Source organism: Ammospiza caudacuta, chromosome Z (assembly GCF_027887145.1).
Source record: "Ammospiza caudacuta isolate bAmmCau1 chromosome Z, bAmmCau1.pri, whole genome shotgun sequence".
Lineage (NCBI taxonomy): Eukaryota > Metazoa > Chordata > Aves > Passeriformes > Passerellidae > Ammospiza > Ammospiza caudacuta.
In genome coordinates, this window is record NC_080632.1 from 59,167,159 (window position 1) to 59,190,545 (window position 23,387).

The 23,387-nt window shown below is 41.3% G+C and overlaps 1 protein-coding gene across 1 annotated transcript; it reads right to left on the reverse strand.

Annotated features, from left to right (window-relative positions):
- Positions 1 to 7,799: 7,799 nt before the first annotated feature.
- RGMB (repulsive guidance molecule BMP co-receptor b) lies at positions 7,800 to 23,046 on the reverse strand. The gene is made up of 3 exons (XM_058823880.1): positions 22,832 to 23,046; positions 20,255 to 20,766; positions 7,800 to 11,144 (listed from the first exon to the last, which is right to left on the reverse strand). The coding sequence occupies exons 1-3, from the start codon at positions 22,929 to 22,931 to the stop codon at positions 10,446 to 10,448; spliced, it is 1,311 nt and encodes a 436-aa protein (XP_058679863.1). The 5' UTR covers positions 22,932 to 23,046; the 3' UTR covers positions 7,800 to 10,445.
- Between the last annotated feature and the right edge of the window lie 341 nt (positions 23,047 to 23,387).

Sequence of the window (23,387 nt, forward strand, 5' to 3'; positions counted from 1 at the left end):
GATCACTTGAGAACAGGCCAAGGTGATTGTGGCTACTTGGTCTCAGTGCCAGTCCCATCAACTCCCATCCATCAACTCTGGTATCAACCCCAGAGGCTTGTCTAGTTGTGAGGTGTGGCAAATGGACGTGACACATGTCCCATCTTTTGGCCGGTTGAATTACGTCCATGTTTCCGTGGATGCCTTCTCCGGTGCAGTCTATGCTTCTGCCCATACAGGGCAAAAAGCAGCCAACACAGAAAAACATCTTGTGCAGGCTTTCTGTGTGGTGGGCACCCCCAAGGTCATCAAAACTGACAATGGCCCAGTGTACAAATCCAGGGAACTCAAGAGCTTCCTGCAGCAATGGGGAATAGAGCACAAGACTGGCATCCCCTATTCCCCGACAGGCCAAGCCGTGGTGGAGAGGACCCACCAGAGCCTAAAAAAGGTTCTGAAACAACAACGCACGGCAGTGGAGTCCCCACATGTCCGACTGTCCAAGGCACTTGACAACCTTAATCCTTCTATAGTGAGGCACTTTGGTCACCACATACAGCTGCACCTGAAAGCCAGGCCTCCAGTCCTAGTCAAGGATCCGGAGACCTGGAAGACAGAAGGGCCCTTTGACCTGGGAACCTGGGGAAAGGGATACGCATGTGTGTCCACTCCCTCAGGTTTGAAATGGGCTCCATCCAAATGGGTCCAGCCCTTTCTTCCAAAGAAAGCACCGGTAGTCGGGGTTGTGGCGCAGGTCGAGGAGGCCTGTTGGAGGAGGAAGCACAAAGCCTTCAGCCTAGATCTAGACCTCCTCCTGGGGCAGAACCAAGGTTTTTAAACTTGTTTCTCAATTTTGTTTCTCTGTTGTTTCAGCAACCCCAACCTGATGGCTCCCTCTCAAGCTGCTGTTATCCTATGGGGTCTCTCAGGTCGGGTGGGGCCGATTTTCTGTGCTTTTAGTTCTTTTAATTTTAGTTGTAGTTTCAATTGTGTCCTCCATCATTTGGAGATTACCTTTCATTATTTTTTTTAAACAATAAAGGGGGAGATGTTGTGTTGTGTCTATGTAAGTTGGACTGTTCTGTTGCCCCCATCATGTAATGGTTCTGCCCTGGTTCTCCCTTCCCTCCCTTGTGCTGCCAGTTATCCCAACTCCTCCCCAGTTGCCTTGGGGATTAATGTACCCTTTCTCAAATCCCTCCCCAGTGCCCTGTCACTCGGCGCTCCTACCCTTCTCTCTAGAACTCTCTAGAAATTTCTAGCTAGAGCATTGAGTGATTGGTTCAGAGGCCAGGGCCCCACCCTCAAGTTATCCCCATTGGTGTTCTCCCCAAGTCAATCTTTTGTATCCCACTCCCCTCTGAAACCCTATTCGTCCAAGGACCGACTCCTCCCTTGTTTCCCTCCCTCCTTATAAGCTGTTGCAACTTCCCCCTCTTTCCCTTTGGCTGTCAGTTCCCCCTGGGACCCAATAAACCTGGATTCACCGTAGCTGTGAGAGAGCGCTCTCTTCTTTTTCTGCTGACTTGGCCTAAGCCAAGCCATGTCCTACCATAAGGTAGTGCTGCTGTCATAGCACAGAGCGGTTATCTCAGGTGCTGTCCCAAACCACGGAGATTGGGTGTTGGGATTCATAAAATTAGAGAGGTTTGAGAAGGTGGTTGTCGGGAGTTTAGTTCAAGCATGGCTTAAAGAAAAAGGCCATGAAGCCATGCAATTGAGAGAAAAGTAACAGGTAGCTGTGAAGCAGTTCCAAAGCAGTTCCCAGCCTGAGTTCTATAAACAATTAGTCTCTCTCAGGCATCATTGTATAAACAATAAGGTTCTCAGGCAGTCTTCCCATAACAAGTGAAACACCCTCTCTGGGAAAAGATGGCACCCTGGGAACAGATATGGAAGTTTTGGGAACCATTCATATCACAGTGGGAACACTGGTTCTATTTTGTGTAAACAATCAACGGTATTGTAAAACAAAAGGAGTGGTTAGAGTTTTCTCTGTTAGCCTATCATAAACCTGGATTTTGGAATATGCATGAAGTTAATTAACACTGTTATTTAAAGTGACTGATCAATCAATAAATCGGAGTTCGATGCATTATAGGATGGTCGTTCTCCCCTCACTTCAACAAATGGTGACACCCGGACGTGATAGCGGACACCACGATGATCGCGAACACCACGGGGATTGCGAACACCACGAGAAGTGAGGACTGGTTCAGGCTCCGAAGCAGCAGGAGCGGCAAACAAGCGCGAAACCAAAGCGGAGGAAAAAAGCCGCCGATACGCGCTGTGCCCTGGCGACCATATTAGATGGGTCCAGCCGATATGTGTGGCCGAAGTCTGGGAAAACGCTGCTAGGCAAAAGTGCGCACTTAAAAAGAGGTATGGAAAGGCAAGCCGCATATGAACTTTTTATTACGTTTTTGCAAAAAAGGCAAATTAAGGGAATAGACTTACGGAAGGAATTGCAAGGTCTTCTGGCTTATGGTCTGGAACAGGGAATCTTTGTGAATCCCCACACAGTTTAGGAGTTAACGGAATTGCGTGAATTCGCTGATTTATTGTCAGAGGCTGCTTTAGAGAGTGGTAAAACTGCCAAGAAGCTAAGCAGGCCATGGCGAGTGATATATGGTGCACTATTTTACTATCTCTCTGAGTGCAAGACAGCAGCCGCAGCTCATGGTGCTTCCGAGTCTGTGCTACTCCGAACTCGGCACGGGCGCTCCGCCATGGGGAGCAGCCGCGGCGACCGACTGCCTAAAATGCTGCGCTGTAGCGGCGGGGAGAGCGGAGGCAGCGGCGGTGAGAGCGGAGCCGCCACCGCGGGAGCCGAGCCGCGCCGACCTGAGAGGGAGCGGAGCCGCCACTGCGGGGGGAGAGCGAAGCCGCCGCAGGGGGAGAGCGAAGCCGCCGCGGCGGGAGCCGCCTCGGGTGCAACGGTGCCTGCAGCGGAGTCAGCCTGCCGGCGAGTAAACAAAGTGCCCAGCGCCGCGGGACTGGAGCGCTTTTTGCAGCGGGAGCGTTTCTCCCTCCCTCCTACAGCCGGCAAAAGCTTCAGTTTAAGACCTAACAGCCTAATGGATCTAACTTTTGTCAACAAAAGGAAAAGATCCCTGTTGAAATTAAGAAACAAGTGATGGTAAACAAGGAAAGTTAAAGGCACTTTTGTTCTTCCTGGCAGAGACTGAAACAGGAATCAGCGTACTGTATGCATGGGTCAAATTTCGGCCGGTTTGGCTCGGCATTGGTTGTGCTGTCTTGAAATCACCTGTATTGGCAGAGACTTTAACATCAGAAGCCCAGATGGCTCAGTCAGTGGAACATCAGACTCTAGAATTATATTTTGAAAAGTTTAAAAATGTTAAGATATGTTAGACTGATTGTATGAGTGAGATGTCGTGAGTGTGCTTTTTGATATAGAAATGCTATAGCAAACACGTGAACAAAGTTATTTTAGCTTAATATTTTAGAATCAGGCCTGTAAGTAAGTTATAGTAAATGCTATATTTTATGTCTATAGTAAGTTTTATCTGTTATTAAGTAGTTTAAGTAAATTAAATGCTAAATACTATTAAGGTTAAGTTTGTTAAGTTTATTTTCTGTTAAGTTCGAGGTCTGTTAAGGTTAAATCATATTAGGTTTAAGATAAGTTAGATTCTGTTAAGTTTGATCTTACATTATTTACAAATAAGTCTGTTATTTAAAATCAGTTAAATTTTGTTATAGTTAAGTTTTGTTAGAATTAAGAGATTTTACATGTAAGTTCTGTTGATTTAAAAATCTATTAAGTTTAAGTAAAGATAAGTTTAAGTAATGTTAAGTTCTATTAAGTTTAAATATTTTAAGTTTAAGTATTTTAAGTATAAGTGCTATTAAGTTTAAGTGATGTTAGATAGATCTATGCTTTTACGATAGGTGTTTATTTTGTGACTTGTGTTCAAAGTGTTGTTGTGAACATCAGAGAAACTTTGCTAGCTGAAAATACTATTTAGTTATTAGAATTGCCTATTCTTATGTTGCAAAGAGTGTAGCACAGTTAGCCCATAGAATTTTGAAGCCAGTTAAGTTCTGTTAATTTGAAAATAAGTCTGCTAAGTTAAATATTTTAAGTGCTTCAAGTGCATACTACTTTCTCACCACTCCAAATCAACTAAGGACTGAGAATCGCCCAGCTGATGCCATTTCAGCCAAATGACTAAAGAATTACAGACTGTAAAACTGATTTTGAACTTTTCTGAGAAACCCAAGGAAAAGGTGGATGTGAAAATCTCAAGGACAGAAAGGATCGTTTTCAGACTCGCCATTCACCTCCTCTGCAGGTTCACATGAATGAAAACAGCTAACAGCCTTCTTTTCTTAGTCTAATTACCACCTACCCTGTAATGCCCGATAAGGCTGGACATTGTGGCTCAGCTGGGGGTGATTTTAACCCTTAAGGATAAAACGCCGTTGCCGGACGACCAGGGAACTGATTGACATTATTGAATCATTATCATCTTTCCATATAAAAGGACCGGCAAAAGAGAGCTGCCTTGAATGTCACAGCCCAAATTGTGCTGCTTGGGTGCACTGTGCTGTGGGGGTTGTGACAAGATCTTTTGGGTGGATCAGTTGTCACTTTTTCATTTATGGTGTAACACCTGTAATTATAGACATACCTGGGAACATAATTGGGAGTGGGCACTACGAAATGAAACAGGACTAAACACTGCCTCAGCTTTAGATCTTTATGAATCACATGAGCAGAAAATCTTGGCTTATTATCGGTGGGAGGTGCAGTGTATTTTGAAAAGGGTTAAAGCTCAAAGTGCATCATATATAACCTCTGTAAGGTATAGAAAACTGGTGCCTTTAACACAACATTCTGTTGTAGGGCCTATAAAAGGAGATCCCAATCAAGCATTAGATAACTGCATTAGAAGGTTACAAAGGTGTGGTCTTCAGGTTTCAGGAACAGCAAGGTTAAAAACTGATAAGAAAAAGAAGGTCAAAGTAAAAACAGAAAAATGAGGTTTACTTTTGTTATATTGCTAGGTGTAATAGTAGCTGAAGAATTAAAGGTAACACATTTTAATCAACCTAGAGATAATGTATGAATAACACTTGCTAGACAGATTAATTAGTCGTCGCTTTGTCTCAGCATTGCCAGTATGGTCTCCTCAAGAATTCTGCAGTCTTATTAATAACCGTGCCTTATGTATGCACAATATGGTAAATATTAAATTGCCTGCGCAAAAAGGGTATACTGCCAGTCAGAGTGACGGCTACCGCCAATGTCTGCTAATTCAATCACTTAATATTCCTTTGCATTCTCCACCTGAGGAGTTGGAGCTTTCTGGAAGTGCAAATGCTAGCATGACCAGCACTTCCAACGGTGGATGGTTCAGCTTTGATTACTCTAATTCTCAAAAGATGAGTCAGCATAAACAAACATGGGCTACTCTGGATTCATCTCTAAGCCCAGACATAGTGTCCAAACAGCTTTATAATCAATGTAAAGGCTCTAATATCCTGACACCTAAGAAATTACCTACAGGAATATTTCTAATTTGTGGAGATAGAGCCTGGAATGGTATACCTGCCCAGCCTCAGGGTGGACCTTGTTATTTAGGCAAGTGATCACTATTCCACCCTAATATATCTGTGTTAACGCAACTAAGTCATAAGACAAGCAGGCAAAGGCGCAGCTTACATAACTTAGACTGTAGTCAAATAGGAGATCCATGGTTCTGGAGTAAATTTAAACAAGTGATGGTTTCAGCTCTCCTACCATGGGGTGCTGCAAGCAAAGCAATGACTCTAGCAAAACAAATAGGGTGTTGGGCTAAGGGTGAATTAAATAGAACTTCACAGATATTAGAGATGTTAACTTCAGATGTACAAAGTGTTAATCACGCTGTTTTACAAAATAGAGCTGCTATAGATTCTTATTATTAGCTCAAGGCCATGGATGTGAGGAGTTTGAAGGGATGTGTTGCATGAACTTATCTGATCATTCTGTATCTATTCTTGCTAAGTTAAAAGAGCTACGATTAGGGCTTAACAGCCTTAAAGAAGAAGAAGGATTGGGAATTGATGAGTGGCTTAAAAATTTAGGATTGGGATCATGGCTAAGAAACCTTGTAAAATATGCTATAGGGATATTAGGTGTACTCTTATTGCTTTTACTTATCGTACCTTGTTTCTGTAGCTGTATCCAAAAGATGGTTAGTAGGACAATAGAGAAAATGTGGCAAACTAACCTCCTTTCTCTTAAAGAAAAAGACGGGGGAAATGTCGGGAGTTTAGTTCAAGCATGGCTTAAAGAAAAAGGCCATGAAGCCATGCAATTGAGAGAAAGGTAACAGGTAGCTGTGAAGCAGTTCCAAAGCAGTTCCCAGCCTGAGTTCTATAAACAATTAGTCTCTCTCAGGCATCATTGTATAAACAATAAGGTTCTCAGGCAGTCTTCCCATAACAAGTGAAACACCCTCTCTGGGAAAAGATGGCACCCTGGGAACAGATATGGAAGTTTTGGGAACCGTTCATATCACAGTGGGAACACTGGTTTTATTTTGTGTAAACAATCAACAGTATTGTAAAGCAAAAGGAGTGGTTAGAGTTTTCTCTGTTAGCCTATCGTAAACCTGGATTTTGGAATATGCATGAAGTTAATTAACACTGCTACTTAAAGTGACTGATCAATCAATAAACCTGAGTTCGATGCATTAAAGGATGGTCGTCTCCCCCTCACTTCAACAAGTGGTAAAAAAACCAGGCCTCAGACAGCAAATTTGTGAACATTGCTAATACAGCGAAAAGTTTTCTAAGCAGTAGAGCAGATGTGAGAAATAGAACAATAAGCCCCTGTGATTTGCCCTTATAGGTTGCAACAAGTTTATGTAATATATATCTTTGGAAGGTTAGTATGAATGAGTCTCTGTGCTTTGTCTCTCATAAACCAGCCATTGTGTTAGAAAATAAGTCTCTATTGTGTTAACTACGATTACGTGTGTTTCATATGATTGGATAGAATTATTGTTAATATGTTTTGCTCTATGTGTGATTGGCTGAAACCTAGGCTGAGATGCCTTTATGCTACCCTGTAATACGACGTTTCCTTGGCATTCCATTTGAATCAGAGAGCTGTAAACATACTCTGTCTCCATTGTCCTAACAATGTACTGAGACTGAAGTGTGAAATAAACAGCTCACGCCACTGATTCCGATTGTCCTGTTCTGTTCATGTCTGTATATAGTTTGCTAACAGCAATTGGGATAGTGCCCCCCTACTGCTAGCGGTGCTGGATAGCTAGCCAGGGCGTCCGAGAAGGACAATTGTTCTCCAGCTGGACTGCTTCACCCCGAGAAACATCTGGGTTCAAGATGAAAAGGCTTTACTGTGTGCCTCAGTTTTGGATTTAGATACTTCACACACTAACTAGATATACAGAACTTCTGTAGATCCAGCCCTCAGCACATGCTAAATCAATGACATGTACATATTTTGTGTACATAAATAAATATTCTTTTATTGTTACAGTGTAGACAGATGTGTACATTAAGCTCTAAAATAATTGTAAAATAATGTAACTGGAAAATAAGTGTAAAATAATTCCTATAAATAAGGTATTGGCACACCTCGTATGACATACTTTTTTTATATCTAGTTAATGAGTTCTTATATATACCCCTCCACAAAGATTTTAATCAATCTTACTGTTCACAGTCAATTTAGTAATAGCAGCTTTTAATGTCAACAAAGTTCATTTACAAACATAAAGAATTCTGAATCAGATCAGATGCAGTTGTTTTACATCAGCATCACAAATTCACCTGCATACTTGTACTCAATCTGTAGCTATGTTGCTCTGCATAACAAGGTAATTAATGAGAACTATAAAATCTAATGCACAACACTGATCCCCACAATCCCTATTTGTTTTGAATACAATTGAAGAGAAGTAGCAGCACAGTACAGAGAATACTTACCTTGTAAAAAACACATAATACCTGCTAAAAAAAGGGAATTGCTACTAGTCCCATTTGGATATTGTATAACTGGAACAGGGAAAGACACTAAATAATTTATATCAGTCAAGACACAGATGGGCATTAAATAACCAGAGCATGAAAATTTCAGACAATAGCTGTACCTTTATGACAAAATGAATGCAAGATTTTAAACTGTGCTCTGTGACTCTTCTCAGAGGAGAAGAAAGCCATAATGCTCCTAGGCTTTTTTTCAAAACATGTCCAGTAATGAAACTCTCATTAGGTAGTACAAAGCTTGCAGAATTGCTTGCTTCACTTTGGAGTATATATAAGTAAACAGACACTGGCACAGCCTCAAAACTCATACAACAAAGGCATAGTAGTCATAACGCTAAAGTAGGAGAATATAAATAATTGGTATCCTATTTTCTGGTAGTACAGCAGTAGTCTGAAAGGAAATGCAATTTTGAAGGTCTGTAACTTGACCCATAAGAAAAGGTTGTACTTTCCGGTTGTATTCCACTTAACAGATGCTCTATGCACATTCCAGACAAGTTTTCCAGGAAGAAAAAAATAATCTTTGGTTTGACACGCAATTGAGCCTACTATTTCTTTTTATAATACCCTTATTTAGGAGCCTTCTGTACACACAAAATAAAGGATTAGGCACACAGTCTCTGCCAGTCCTGCAATATGCTCACTAAGGAAGTCGTCAGACTCCACAACTACAGAGAACTATAATCACCTGTTATTAGAAGCTCTGTTAGCATATGATTAGGACAGTTCTAGAAGATACTCAAAAACCCTTTTGAGTGACAATATCCAAGGTAGCTTAAGAGAACGCCCAGCAAACAGCATCAGTAATGGCTGACTGGTTGTTGCATTACAATACCAATGGATGATTACATTACATAGCCTTCTCCAGAGCTTGTGGTGTTAGACTGACCCTGTGAGAAAGCTCCCACAGATATGACAGCTGCCTTCTGTGTACAGTAAACATATACATATTTAAAGCACCTTTTGCCTTCTATGGCAATTTCCACAACTCGTTTGACTCATTCATCTTCCAGATAAGATTATTTCTCACACACTTCAACTTCCAGTTGAAATACAAGCTTAGTGAAGCAACATTCACAGTTGTGATTAGGTTTATTAGGTCTGTATTTCTTTGTATGTATCTGACCTAACTTCTTTTAAGTTTTGGCACTTTGCTTATACACTGTGTGATTAGCCTTGCAGCTGAAATACTCCATAAATATTTAACAGATCACCTTGTTACACTAAGTTCTGCAATCTTGTTGACTTTTCTGTATAATTTATTCAAATTTCCCCATCTCTTCTTCAGTTTTACAGAAAATAATTTTCTGTTCTGGGGTTCTTCTGGTCTGAGAGTTCTCCAATAACTTGAAAAGAGGATTTTTATAATGTCTCTCAGGAGGGATGCAGAAGTAACACAGATCCCTGTGTTAAAATTCTTGTATCTCTGCAAACACCACAAAGGAACTGTACAACTGGGAGTTGTTGATCTTGAGGGAATGGTTCCTCATCTTAGCTTTCTCATCTCTTTCAATAAACTCATCTTTTTCAATAAACTAGCCTGTTTTGCAGCTGCTGGTCATAAATTTACATATCCTATATAACAGAGGGAAACAAGCATCTGCAAGAAGCATAACAACTGTATTTGGCACATAGCTATCCAGTATCCTATCCATCCTGTTTGGCTAGGAGACAAACTGAGAGTTTGTTTATAGATTACCTGCCCAGTACATGGTCTATGTATCCAATTTCTGTGCACCCCACCAGGGGTCACTTACACCACCTTACTGACATTCCTCAGCAGGGGCAGGGATGGGACACGACAACTGTTCTTCTATTATAATAATTTAAAATATTTACACACTGCACAGCCACTCTATTACACACGCACAAATACTTACTGGTATGCTAATGAATCACACCTACAACTTTTTGCAAAGATTGATACATTGTGGGGTTTCCAAGCATGAAAAAACCATAAATCTGTAGCCTTCTAGAATACAGACAACTGGAGGGCCTGTGGAGAGAATAATAAAAAAAAAATAAAAAAAGGTGTTCCCTCTAAGTTTAAGCTCTCTCCAGAGACCATTCACTAACTTCAAAAGATACATGTTTGGCATTAACTAAAGGTCTCTTGGGAAAACAGTTTAAAAAATGTGCTAAACCAAGTAGTACTTAGAGAAAAGAGAGCACTGTGTAACACATAGTTACTGAGGTACACACTTATATATTTAATGTGTGAAAAATAAAGTGCTTTTTATCAGGTCTCAATGCAGGGACACTATAAAACTTTTCAACAACTGTAAAACAAATAGATACATAGAATACTGAATCAAACATACATGAAAACAGTGAACATCCTATCTGATTGATGCTGCAAGACAAAACATTCCTTCATATACATGGTATATACATACATATTCCTCTTAACTCAATATATTATAACAATATATATTTCAAAATTTTGTTAAGAGTCTAAAAAAATCATACAAATATGGAACAAGGATCAAGCATAGAAGTCCAAGACTGACAAAGAATTTGCTATCCCTGCCCACACCATCATTTCCACTCCTGGGAATGATATGCCACTGCTCTTTGCTGGGGTGCAGTGCCTCCACATCCTGCAAGGTGCTGTGAGCAGCAGCTGTGAAGTTGTCATCGCCAGTGGTGAGTAGATCAAATACACATGAGTAAAAATAGATGTCCTTCACAAGCATCTTCTCATGGCATTTGGTGGTGGCTGTTTCCAGTGTGTACCCTGATCGGGGATGAGATGCAGTACCCCAAGGAAGCAGCTTTCCCATCACAGGCAATGGCAAGTAGCCACTCTGATCAATACGTTCACTGGAAGGGCAGCCGTTCAGACACAGCTGCAGATCCTGGCTCTCCTCAAAGGCCACGATCAACTCCTGGGGCATGCGAATGGCCAGGGTCAGGTAGTGCCCAAGCTGGCGGATATACACTGTGGTTCCGATGTACCTTGCATGCATCTCAATATATTTGCCACTGACTTTCTCCACAATGTGCAAGCCCCTGGTGTTCTCATCTCCTCCACTTGTTGTACCATCAACAAAAGCTGCAGGCAAATCATCAGTCATTGCTTGATATACTTTCTGATCTGTACAATCTTGGTATGATTTGAAGATAATAGTTATCTGCGGGGGAGGGGGAAAAGAGGGCAAAGTTAGTGGAAAGAAATCATCACCTCAATCCCTTTTCCATTTTGTAACTGAATATGTCTGGAACTGCCCACTACCTTCAAACCTGTCAGCTGTTCACAACTCTCGCCTAAGGAAAGCAGCCTGTACACATGCCTAAAGCAGTATTTTACTGGATGGCATGTGTTAGATTTGTGTTTTTGTTGGTCTGGAAGTAAGACTATTAGCATGTGGCAACAGCCTCCCGGTCAGGAGAGGAAAACACTTTACATTTAATTAAGCATAACAACTACCTCCTGCCTCACACTTCCTTAACACTTTGGAATGCATCCTGCAATGATAGAGAAGCATAACGACCGAATAATTCCCACAATGCTGGCAACTATGGCAAAACCAGAATGAGACCATGCAAATCAGGGAAAGGTATAATCAGGACCAAGAACAACAACTAGTCAAATAACAGCTTAGGGATCCTGGATACATTAGTCCTAGGAACTGGGAGATTTGACTTTAGAGTCCACTGTGCTAGAAAATGTGCCCACAGGAGAAACAATGCAAAACTGAAAGACACCCAGAGATGTGCCTTTGAAGAGTGAGTGACGCTCAACATCAAAATCATAAGCATAAAGCAATTAATTTTTTTTATATTAGAACTAGCCTTTTAAACCTTTCTATTTATTGGAGTAGGTCACAAAAAAAAAAAAAAAGCAGGTCCTCCATTCTTACTTGAAGGGAATAACTAGGCTATATGGCAGACCAAGTTCGGAGTGTCTAGCAGCTTTCCTAAAACAAAAATTAGAATTCACATCCAAGTATTACAAACAGATATGCTACTCCCTTTAGAGGAAGAATGACTAGAGGGGAATGACTTCTTGAAAAGCTCAAAAGACATTTTGCACCAAGAATAGATATTGTAATAATTATTTTCATCATTGATGGATTATATCAAATGATTTACAGTCTATGATTTAAGTAGTCTGCCATGAGACTCACATTACTTCAAAACATATCAGAAGGGATTTTTAAACAAAGGTTAAACTTAAAATCTGTTCCACAGCAACTTCACATTTTAATTTCAATTAACCATCACACTTCTGCACAACTTTCATTTCTGCCTCTCTGTTTTAAAGTAAAAGGAAGAGGTTAAATCAAGAGCCAGTTAAAAACAATTTGAATAAAACCTCTGCCCTCATTAGCGTCACCTCTCTACACCACTTGTATTAGACACAAGTCTTCCCACCTCTCTCCTTCCATTGCAACAATTTCTTCTTTGGAGTCTGCAGACGTATCCTAAGCAATATTACATTTATTTTCAATATTTGTTAATCTCAGGTGGTTGATGCTTTGTCAGTGTTTGTCTCACAGCATGGACATTACTTACCATTTTGACTTCATATATTCTCACTAGTGCTGACTGGATTTTTCCAATGGTTCTTCCTTGCATTAATTAGTTATACAGCATAAGATGTATCAGCTATATACCTTGAGACCATCTGTAGTCAAGTAATTTGGTAAAGTGATGACTGTGAACCACAGCTGAGCTGGAATGCTTATGCCCAAAATCCAGAAAACACACAAGTGCCCCTGTTGCTGTAAAGATGATCTCACAGCTTTGTTCTTAGTAAAGTAAGCTCAGCAACCTACAGAAGAGAAACTTGAGGTCTCTCAAATGATTAATATTTCTGCATATAATCCAGGCCATAGTGCAGTAAAAGTCCTTTTATTTTGTGTAACACAGTTTGAATGAAACAGACTTCAATCTCAGCCTGCTCAGACAAAGAAGCATTGCTATTTCCTTGAGCACATTTGCACTGTTCTGCCAGGAAAGAATAATTTACACACCTACAGAAGTAAAGCTCTAAGTCTCCTTAGCCTGGAGCCAAAAAGAAGTCACATTGTTTTAATGAGACACTGAACTGGCTGCTTGATTAAATATTTAAGCAAGGCACCTGGCAAAATTTATCAGGAAGCAGCTATCACATTGCTCTCTCCAGAACTCCCTCATTTACAAGAATGAAATGCACACAATTTCAGAACACAGAGAAGGAACAAGAAGCCTTCATCCTAATTTAAGATTAGCAATAACAATCGATGCTGAATGACAGCTGAAATATTATTAAATGAATAAAGGCCTCCATGGTGCAAGGACTCTCTAAACAGAGACTCAACAGAGACCATTAAGATTTTCCAAGGACATAATTGTATTTAAACATTGCAGCTCAAGACACTGATTTTTAATATTCTATTGTATGTTGGGTGGCATCCATCTAATACATAGGCCAGATTAGTAAAACCAGAGTGCTGCATGGGCTTTGCCTTATCACACATTCCTATCTCAGCATCATGCCCTGGTACTATAGATACTTTAGAACCTGTTGTGAAGGGAGATGAAGCACAAGGTCATTGCAGAGCTTTCTCTCTAAATTACCAAGGTATCAGAGAGAATTAAAAAGTGAGAATGGTTATTTCTAACAAACTCATGTTATATATATTTATGTACCTACAGTACTTTTCATATTCTGTCTGGTTCCCAAGAACACCTTCACAAAGCTGCTTATGCAGTACTGTTTACAGACTAGATTAGCTGCCCTTTCTAAACTTAGGATGGAAAAACCCAAATGCCAAAATCTTCACATGAAGAAAGATCTTTGAAACTATCAGTGTATCAGCCTTGTTCTTTGGGCACATACAGAGGTCTTCTGAAGTGAGGCACCCTGAAAGATGAAAGTAAAGGTTTCCAGAGGTTTGTTTATTGTATCTGAGGATACTATAAACAAACATCAGCTATAGTAAGATTACTAAACCAAAGAAATCCCACACATAAAATTCACACATTTCATTTTGGACTTCATCCTCCCACTCCTAGTGATGCCAGTACTGATGAGTACACTGCTCAAAAAGCTTTCTTAAATTCCACTGCACATACAAAACCTTTCAAAGATGGTGTTACTGAGCTGTAAAACTACCATTTCTAGAGAAGACCCTAATGTGTTTGCAGAAAGTTTAAACAAAAATGCCTTAAACATGCCTTAAACAAAACCAACACTTTCAACTCTTGAGTTCTTGTACTTATCTTCCTGTGGGAATCAGACATGGAAGGGTTTGATCTGCAGCCTTAGAGGCTTAGATTGATGAAAAAATACAATACACAGATACTAAGCAGAAAAATCATACATTTGTATTTCTACAGTTGTAGGTAAGAATATGCCTTAAGCAAGTGAGAATCTGTACTGGTAAAATGGTGAAGGGTTTATAATGTAGGGGTGTGGTTGTATGGAATAAGCTAAGAGTTTAGAAGTAACAATAGAAGCATATGTCTGCCTGTGAATTAGAAGACCATTGGATAAAAAGAATCCACAGTGTAGCAGAAGTAAATAAAGGTGATAGGTTAGAAAAATAAGATAAATCCTGTGGCAACTGTCCATTGGTTTAGAAAGTTATATATTTTCCTTGTAACGAAGAAACTTGTGACTACTTTGTGCTACAGCCGACTGCCTGCTCCTCTAAAATCTCACGGCCTCTGAGACTGATGAGCAGTAAATTTTTCTTAGACTGAAGTGCAATAAATTATTCTTAGCCTGATGGTAGTCACATCCCTACATTTCTAGTGACAACAGTGATATCCTCCCTAGTGCCACAATTCAATTACAATGACGAAGGTATCACTATGTTGTTATTTTACTATGCATTTCACAGAATTCTAGAATCTAACATCATTAACTTCAACATTTATTGTAACACTGCCAAGCTTGGGGAGGAGTGAGTGAAAAAGTGGCTAGTGGAAAAGGACGTAGGGATGCTGGTTGTTCAGCTGGCTGAACGGATCAGAGTGGGCCTAGGGGCCCAAGAAGACCAAGGACATCCTGCCTTGGGTGCCAAAGTGCAGCTATATGGACCCGGGCAGGACTGTACCTGCTACTCAGCACTGCTGAGGTGACACCTCAAAACCTGTGTTGAGTTTTGCACCTCTCCTAACCAGAAAGACACTAGGGTGCTGGAGCAAGTCCACAGGAGGGAAAAGGAGCGGGGGGAAAGATCTGAAGCACAAGACTGATGAATAGAGGCTGAGGGCACTGGGGACGTTCAGCCTGGAGAAAAGGAAGCTCAAGGGAGACCTCACTACTCTCTACAAGTCTCTGGAAAGAGGTTGTAGCCAGGAAAGAGTCAGTCGCTCCTTTCAAACAGCAAGTGACAGGATGAGAAGAAATGACCTTAAGCTGTCCTGTGAAGATTTAGATTGAATATTAGAGAAAATTTCTTCTCTGAAAGAGTTGTCAAGCGCTGGAGCAGGCTTCTCAGCCTCTTGCATCATTATCCCCAAAAATGTTTTAAAGGCATGTAGACACGGCACTCACAGATTACATTAAGTGGTGGAATGGACAGTTGAGTCCAACTGGACTCAATGATCTTAAAGGTCTTCTCCAACCTCAATGATTCTATTGCAGCCTCCAATGAAACTGTAGTATAAAGCTACTTCTACCTAATAAGACAAATTAATCTCTGCCTTAAGCAAAATGTCCATAAAGATGAAAAGAATAATGATGTGACAAGTTACCTGATCCTTCTATTTCTTAAAACATTTAGAACATTTATTTTCCAACTACCTTTTAATTATTTTTCTATTACACTGTACTCACTCTGCAATAATTTCCTGCAAATATGAAACCATGCTACAAAAGAGATATTTAAGGTTTTTTGACTCTGGGTAAAATAACATTTATCCTCAAAATTCCTTTACCCTGTTGATAGCACCAATTCCCAGGTTCCAAGGTTTGTACCCAATAAATCACTATAGTGAAAAGCTGTGTAGTTTTTTTCCTTCTCTGTGTCATTAAATTCACTCTCTCACCCTCAAGCTATCTATTATAAAACACCTGGACAGGAAAACCCCCATTTCCAATTAATGCAAACAAGAAGACACCTCCAAACAAGAAGGGAAGCTTTCCACTGGCAAGCCTAAGCATCCCTGCCTCAGTTTCTATTCAGGGACAATAACTTTAGTGATATCCAGAATACCTGTCACAGGTGCAAAAGGCTATAAAGACTTTGTACTACTCCAAAAAAGGACACAATAAATAAAAATTAAAAACCTCAATGTACTATTTCATGCACTATACAATACCCTTCCTACCTGCTCCCTGTAATAGACATTTATTCTCAGGGAATTCAAAACTCCCTCCAAGATAGGGGGAAGCTCTTTATCTACAGCTGCAGAAATCAAACACGAATAATGCCAGTGACCTACTCAAAACACGTGCAGGAAGTCTGTCAGAAAAAAAGAAAAAAAAAGAAAGAAGAGCATAAATTTAAACTCAGTTTCCCAGTTATCTGCTGATGATCTTCCTTTTCCATCTGAAAGGCCCTAGGATCCTATGCCAAGGGGCAAAAGTACATCAGGTAAGCTCAAAACACTGGAGTTTCAAAGTTTCAGCTAGACCACAGAATATGGAATAGCTCTGCTCATGGTGAAAGATAACATGTTACTATGAGTAACACAAATGTGCAAAAGATCTACAAACAAATTGTGAAGAGCATTTTTGTAAGTACACAACTCTCACAAGATGTGCTCTTCCAATTAAGGGATTCAAGGGAAATTTTTCCTGCTTTTCATACTTTCATGCCAGATGCAAGTTCAGGGGTAGGGGAGAGACAACATCCGTTTATTCCTCACATTCTTACTTGAAGCGTCGTCCTGGCATTCTCTTGTCCTTTATGAACTTACTGGATAGTCCTCAGGCTGCTGGGGTTCCCACAGTCTCTTAGGTTTTGGAGAGAGAAGAAAACTTCACTTATAAAGTTGCCTTCATTATCAACTCCCTCAAAGATTGGTACAGCAGAAAGCTACCATAAAAGTGAAAAGTACTAACTCCCTACAAGGGCAAGGGAAAGTTTGCACCTTTCAAAAGGAGAATAGGCTGAAGATTAACCATTCTGTTTCTACGGCTTCTAAAACCACTTCTCTGAAAAATGCATTCAGGAAAAATTAAATCTTCTACACTTGTTGTACTTCTTTTCATTAAACCTCTTTAGACAGGACTAATTAGGTTAGTATTTGCTTGGGCTTCTGTACAATTTAAGCTCAGCATATACCTTTGTTTTTATTTCCCATTAAACATCTATTTCAAATACGTGCAATGAAAAAACAGCCAAACTAACAAAAAGGAATAGTCTGAAAACTTTTCATATGGTGAAGGTAGATGACCTACTGGATGCTCTCAGGTAGAGATTACTCTATGTAGATAAATGTCACTGAAGTGTAGCTCTTTAGAAGTCCTTTAAGCTATCCAGTGGCCAAAATAATTTAAGCACATCCAACAGCAGACAGCCAACCACAGTTAAAATGGAATACTTGCAGAGGAAAATGTTACTTGAGTGAATGAAGCAGTGGTAGTGTAGCTTAACAGGCCTCTTCTATTTCATTAGAGTAGTATTTCTGCTCCTACTAGAAATAACAGAGTCAAGAGCATGTATCAGAGATATTAAAGTTTATCTTCTAAGTCACTTGTACATTCAAACAACTTTCCTTGCCTACAACAGGTGTGGTAAATTCTGTTATCTGTCAAAAAAAAGGAAAAAAGTTCAAGGACTAGGCAACTGTGGTGGTGTGGTTTTCAGCTTTATTGTTTTTAGTTCTGTGCTTCAACATGTTTGCGATGTTCTGTTCCATGTACCCCTACATTATTCCTAGTTGGTTTCACCCTACATTGTACCAACCCTCTCTATCAATCACCCTTGTTCCTGCCTCTTTTTCCAGATACTTTGATGTCAATCCCTGTAATTCTGCCCCTACAGCCTGTCAATCTTGCTAATCCTCACACCTTTGTCTAGATTCTTCCATGTCAGTTATGTAATTTTCCTCCTCTTATTAGTCAGTTACATCTGCTCTCCTCCCCTCTCCTATTCCATTGGTTATATGATAGTTTAGTCCCCCCTTAAGCCCCTCCCCAGTTGTTAACCATTGGTTGTTAGGCTGACTCCTCCCCACAGTCAGCCCCCCTTTATAAGTTAATGTATCTGCATACTCCTTGCTCCTCTGTGCCGCCTCCCTGTTGGTTTGCTTCTTTGTTATCATCTGTGGTCTCCTCTCCAGGAAGGAATAAAAGCAACTTGGAAACTGCAGTCAGAGAGTCCCTCTCTTTCTCCTTAACCACTCCCGCTGGACGAGAACTCCGGTTGCCTGCTCGGCCAGGTCACGAGAAGGGGTTCCTACCAGTGGCCAAACTGCTACCCTCGGCCCTAGCCTGTGGCTCAAGGTGGGGAGCAGCCACTTAAAGGCACGTGCAGAGGAAGGGGGTTGGAGCTTGCTGGCAGCCTGCGTCACCTCCTCTCCCGAGATCAGGGCGCAGCATTATGCAACATGCAAGATATATCAGCATTAGAAATGTTTCTAGTATTGTAAATAATAGATCTTGTTTCATTTGATTGCTTCTGCACACTTAGCTGCACTTGGGCAAATGACAGGGACTAGTGGAAGAGAAGAAAAAAATACCCAAATCAAAGAAAAAGGAAAAAACCCCTCTTATCAAGAATATATAAAGACAGAAGGCGCACTTTTTAAAATCATACTTTCCCTCAGTATGTGCGTACATTTACTCCTGGTGTTCTCCTCTTTATCTCTTTGAAAAGACAAATACCAGCATAATGTGCTACCATAATCAATAATTTTCAGAATGGAGATAAACTTATGATCACCTATCTACTACAACCACACCCTAGCCATCCATACACTTTGTACACAAGAATCTCAACTTTTTCCTCTACTACTATCAGGAACAAGAAAAAGAAGAAAATTCAGCGAGAGTTTAGTAAAACTGAGCATAAAAGCTTACTGCAGATTATGAAATGCAGCTTTTTCTTCCACTTTAGAAAAAGCCACTGGAGGAGACTGCAGGAGATAAAAGTCTCTTTTGCAAAGCACACTCATATTACTCTCATTCCTTATTTTATACACCTTCAGAACTCATTCACAATGAAGACTGGTTTTGAAACTAGTACAAGTTAAGAACATGTAATTCTGAACTTTGGTCCAATCTCTGTTCATTCATCCAAGCATTGCCATTACTTCAATACTTCAGAATCCAGCACAAACTTAATAGTAAAACTGATTTTTCTATATTAATACTACTGCCCAGCCAACTCTACAGAAGATGCTCTACCCTACTGTGAGAGACAACTCCTGCTTCTGAGTCCAGCAATTAAGAAAACCTACTTCCAGGTTTAACAACACAGTGAAAATTCTCTAGTGTAAATGTCTTGAGGCTGTGTACACATAGCCTGATGTAGCTTGACAATACAAGAGCTACGCTACCACAATTTTTAAAAAAGCTCTTTCCCTCCAAAAGAGATATGTGACAGTATCATCTTCAAATGCACGATTAAGTAATTGATGGACACACTTGCTACCCACATCCAGCAGGAAGAAACAAGGACTCTTCTTAAGTTAAAGAAATAGCATCAGTTATTAAATACTAGCGGACGTATTTCTACTCAACACTCCTCAAAGTATCTGAGAGGCATACAATCCTAAGTCTTGCCTGTCTCAACAAGGGTTTAATATTCTTGGCACAATTTTAAGACCACTGCTTGTTTAGTAAAGGTGAGGTACTAAGTCCTTGTCACAAACATTTAGCTTGCTACCTCCTCTCAGTCCTCTTGTTTTGGCTCTGAGTCATCAGTGTTTTGGTAACCAGTTTTGTTTTAGCTGTGAAGTTTAGAAAATTAATAAAAAGAAGACACATATATACTTTCCATCTTTAAATTCCCTTCCAATCCAAAGCATTGTATGGTTTTTTAAAACTTCTAGTTAGTGCAGAGGCAGTCACAGATGTTCAATAATCAATAACTGTTTAAAGCGTTACATCAGTATAATTACAGGTTTGTGTGGTGATATGCACAGGTTTTCTTGTCTTAAGCAGGAGCAGAGGGAAGAAACGAACCTGTTTTGTTTGCTCACTGAAGAAGATGCTAAGAGTTTTACTTTTTTATACTACTGCATAGAAGATTCTGAAGCTAATATACTTCTTCACTGTTAAGAGCTAAATGACTTACTTAACTGTCTTGGCCTTTTACTTCTGCATGCATGCACAGTGCAGAAAAATAATCTGTACCTTGTTTGTAGCAGTAGCGCTGGATCCTGGGACCACAGGCACATTGGTCACTTGCACTGATAAGTATTTATTGTCTATGAGGGGCCAAGCACCTTCCACTTTGCATGTCTGGAAGTGATCCTTAAAAGTCCTCAGATGAGGATCCCCAAACAAACCACAAAACAGGTAAGTAGGAGGAGGTATCTCCTCTCCCCCCTGATGTTCTCTTGCTTCTGTGTGGCCACTGTAGTTGCAAAGATCATGGGTCATTTCAGAGTTGGTGGAGGATATGGGTCCATTTTTGGTACAGTTTCTCTGGGTCATGAGATCACCAATCCCAAGCACTGCAGAATGGTAGACTAGGTTTCCACGGCATACTTTGGCATTGCGATAGGTACACACAGAGTATGCCCGCAGGGCCTTGCAGAATTCCAAATCAAAGTCCTCAAGAGCTGCGTTTAGATGTGAGGTAAAGGATACAAAATCAGTGGTGCACTTCTGGATTCCACAAGATGTGTGCAGCTCACAGTCACCTAAGCACAAAATAGACAGCAGAAAGACATAAAGCAAACCTCCTCGGTGGCAATCCCCCTTTCCACTCCCACAAGTACCATAGAAAACTACTTAAAAAAAACTTAAAAGTGCTCACCCATTATGGAATCATTGCATTTTAGAAAAAAGAAAGGTTGAAAGATAGAAAGATAACAATGGAGACTATCTCAGATGACAGGACTCGTGATGTCTTAATCCATTACTTCATATTGTCCAGATGAAAATTAAGAGCACTAAGTCCTATCAAGCACAAGCCAAATATTTTTCTAGATACCAAGATGATGATGCAGTTCTCTGTTTAAATCAATCATTTAGTCAATAAGAAAGTCTTCATTTAGTCTTGAAGTGCTTTACACAATTCACTTAATCTTTATATAGAATTCTGCCCCTCCGAAGAATGTGGTAAAGGCAACAAAGCAATGTTCTTTAGACATTGCTTAGATGTTAGATGCCAAATGTCTAAAAATGTTTAGACAAAAACTAGACTGAATAAAGCAAAAACCAAGTTCTCTTTTAGAAACCAGAGTGGGGGAGAATGGGTAGGTAAGTGGACAAGCAGTCTGCTTTATTTCCCTGGTACTGCCATAGCTAAAGCTTCACTGCTCATTTTTTGGGGACTAAAGCATGAAAAAACCCAGTTGTCTGAAGTGCAAGTTTTCAGCTAACACACCTATACATTGCAGAACTTACTAGGGGCAAAAATTAAATGAAGACACACTAAGAGCAACAGAACCCCACTTTTCACACAGGTTAAAACCAGGAGGACCCCAATCTAGGAGAGATCACATTTCCTGCCATCCAAAGAGAAAATGGACCTTCATAAAGAATAGGTGCACAACTTCATGCAACAGCTGTTCAAGCGTGCAAAACTATCTATTAAAATTCATCTGTGGGAACATTTAACTGAAATTTTCCACTGTCATAAAGCAGGTTTTGAATGCCACAAAGACACATAGAAAAGTTAAAAAAAAAAGGGAAAACAAAATGTATGAGAAACTCCTGAGCCATGAGAAGTAGAAAATAGCCTGAATAACAACATTTTTCACTTTTAAACAGCTGTTTTCAGCAATGCACCCAGTGATAAGAGAATATCATCAATTTCTTTGCCTGCTCCTTAGCTGACCTTCCTGAGTCAGTATTGCGGTGACTTACTCTGCATACCCAAACCATGAATTTATAAGAGCACTGTTTTGCCAGTGACGCATACCTAACACAAATCTGTCAAAATCCCAAGACAACACAAAGTTGAATGAGGAATCCCCCACCTACAGCTAAGTATGACCATGACTCGTGTAGGTAAGGTAAAAATTTCTTTGTGCAAGCCATACATGCCTCTGCACAATACGGGAAAAAAACCCTAACAAGAATCAACTTCTGTTTCCAGATACACAAAAGAGACCCACGCCAAGCAAAATGACAGAGGGAATACTGGGTTTAGAGCCAGACTTTCAAAGCATCAAAACTTTTATTTCCCTTTAGTTGTATTCATAATATTATTTTAATCACAAGTAAATCAGGCTAGCTGAGCAAGTCTGTTAAGTTATCAAACAGTCCAATAAAACACAGAATGACAGAATTTTTAGGGCTGGAAAGGACCTCTGGGGATCATCTAGTCCAACTCCTCCGCCAAGGCAGAATCGCTCAGACCAGGTGACACAGGAACGTGTCCAGATAGGGTTTGAATGTCTCGAGAGAGGGAAACTCCATGACCTCCCTGCCAGCCTGTTCCAGTGTTCTGCTACCCTTAATGCAAGGAAGTTCTTCCTAATGTTGAGTTGAAGCTTTTTGTATTTCAGTTTATAGCCTTGTTCCTCTTCTTGCCGCTCGGTACCAATGAAGAAATCTGGCACCATCCTCTCGGATGGAGATATTTATATGCACTAACGAGATTCCCTCTCAGTCTTCTCTCCTCTGGACTACATAGCCCCAGCTCGCTAATCCCTCCTTCATGAAAGGCTCTACCGGAAGGGAAAGGACCCGCCAGCTCCTCGAGTCTGCGCGCACATGGCTGCGCTCCTGTCCCTCCCAGCCCCCCACTTCCGGTACCTGCGCCCAGCAGCAGCAGCCCCAGTGCGGCGAGCAGCCGCCGCAGAATGGCGAGCGGCGCCTCAGCCCTGGGGGCGCGGGAGGGCACAGCGCTCCCCATGCCCGACCATGCAGGTTCCCGGGCTGGCGGAAGGACGGCGCCACGGCATGAGGCGGCGGAGGCGCGGGCGAGCGGACGACGTTTTCCACGGTGCTTCCCCCCTCTGCCTCCTCCTCCAGGGGCGCAACCACAGCCACGGCAGCGGGGCGTGACGTGACGCGCACACATAGATCCCCGATGGCGGGGGGGGGGGGGGGGGGGCGGAAGCGGCGCTGGCGCCTGCGCCCGCTCATCGTCCGCCGCGCCCCTCCCGCTGCGCCGCCTCCTATTGGCTACCTGAGCTGTCCGTCACGGCTGGCCCCGGCGCCCGACGCCCCCTGGCGGCAACGACTCGCCCGCTGCGGGCCCCGCCGCCGCCGCGTCGATAACGGTCGAGTGCGCCCGCACAACGAGCTGCACCCCTGAGGCGGTACAGGTCGCGAGAGGCCGCCGGGACAGGGCAGGGAACAGCGCCGG

Coding starts and splice junctions, on each gene's coding strand:
- RGMB (XM_058823880.1), bottom strand. CDS start 22,931: ATGGGGAGCGCTGTGCCCTCCCGCGCCCCCAGGGCTGAGGCGCCGCTC. Junction 20,767..22,831: donor GCTGCTGCTGCTGGGCGCAG/GTACCGGAAGTG, acceptor TTTTGTGCTTAG/GTGACTGTGAGCTGCACACA. Junction 11,145..20,254: donor GCGCTACTGCTACAAACAAG/GTACAGATTATT, acceptor CCTCCCCCGCAG/ATAACTATTATCTTCAAATC.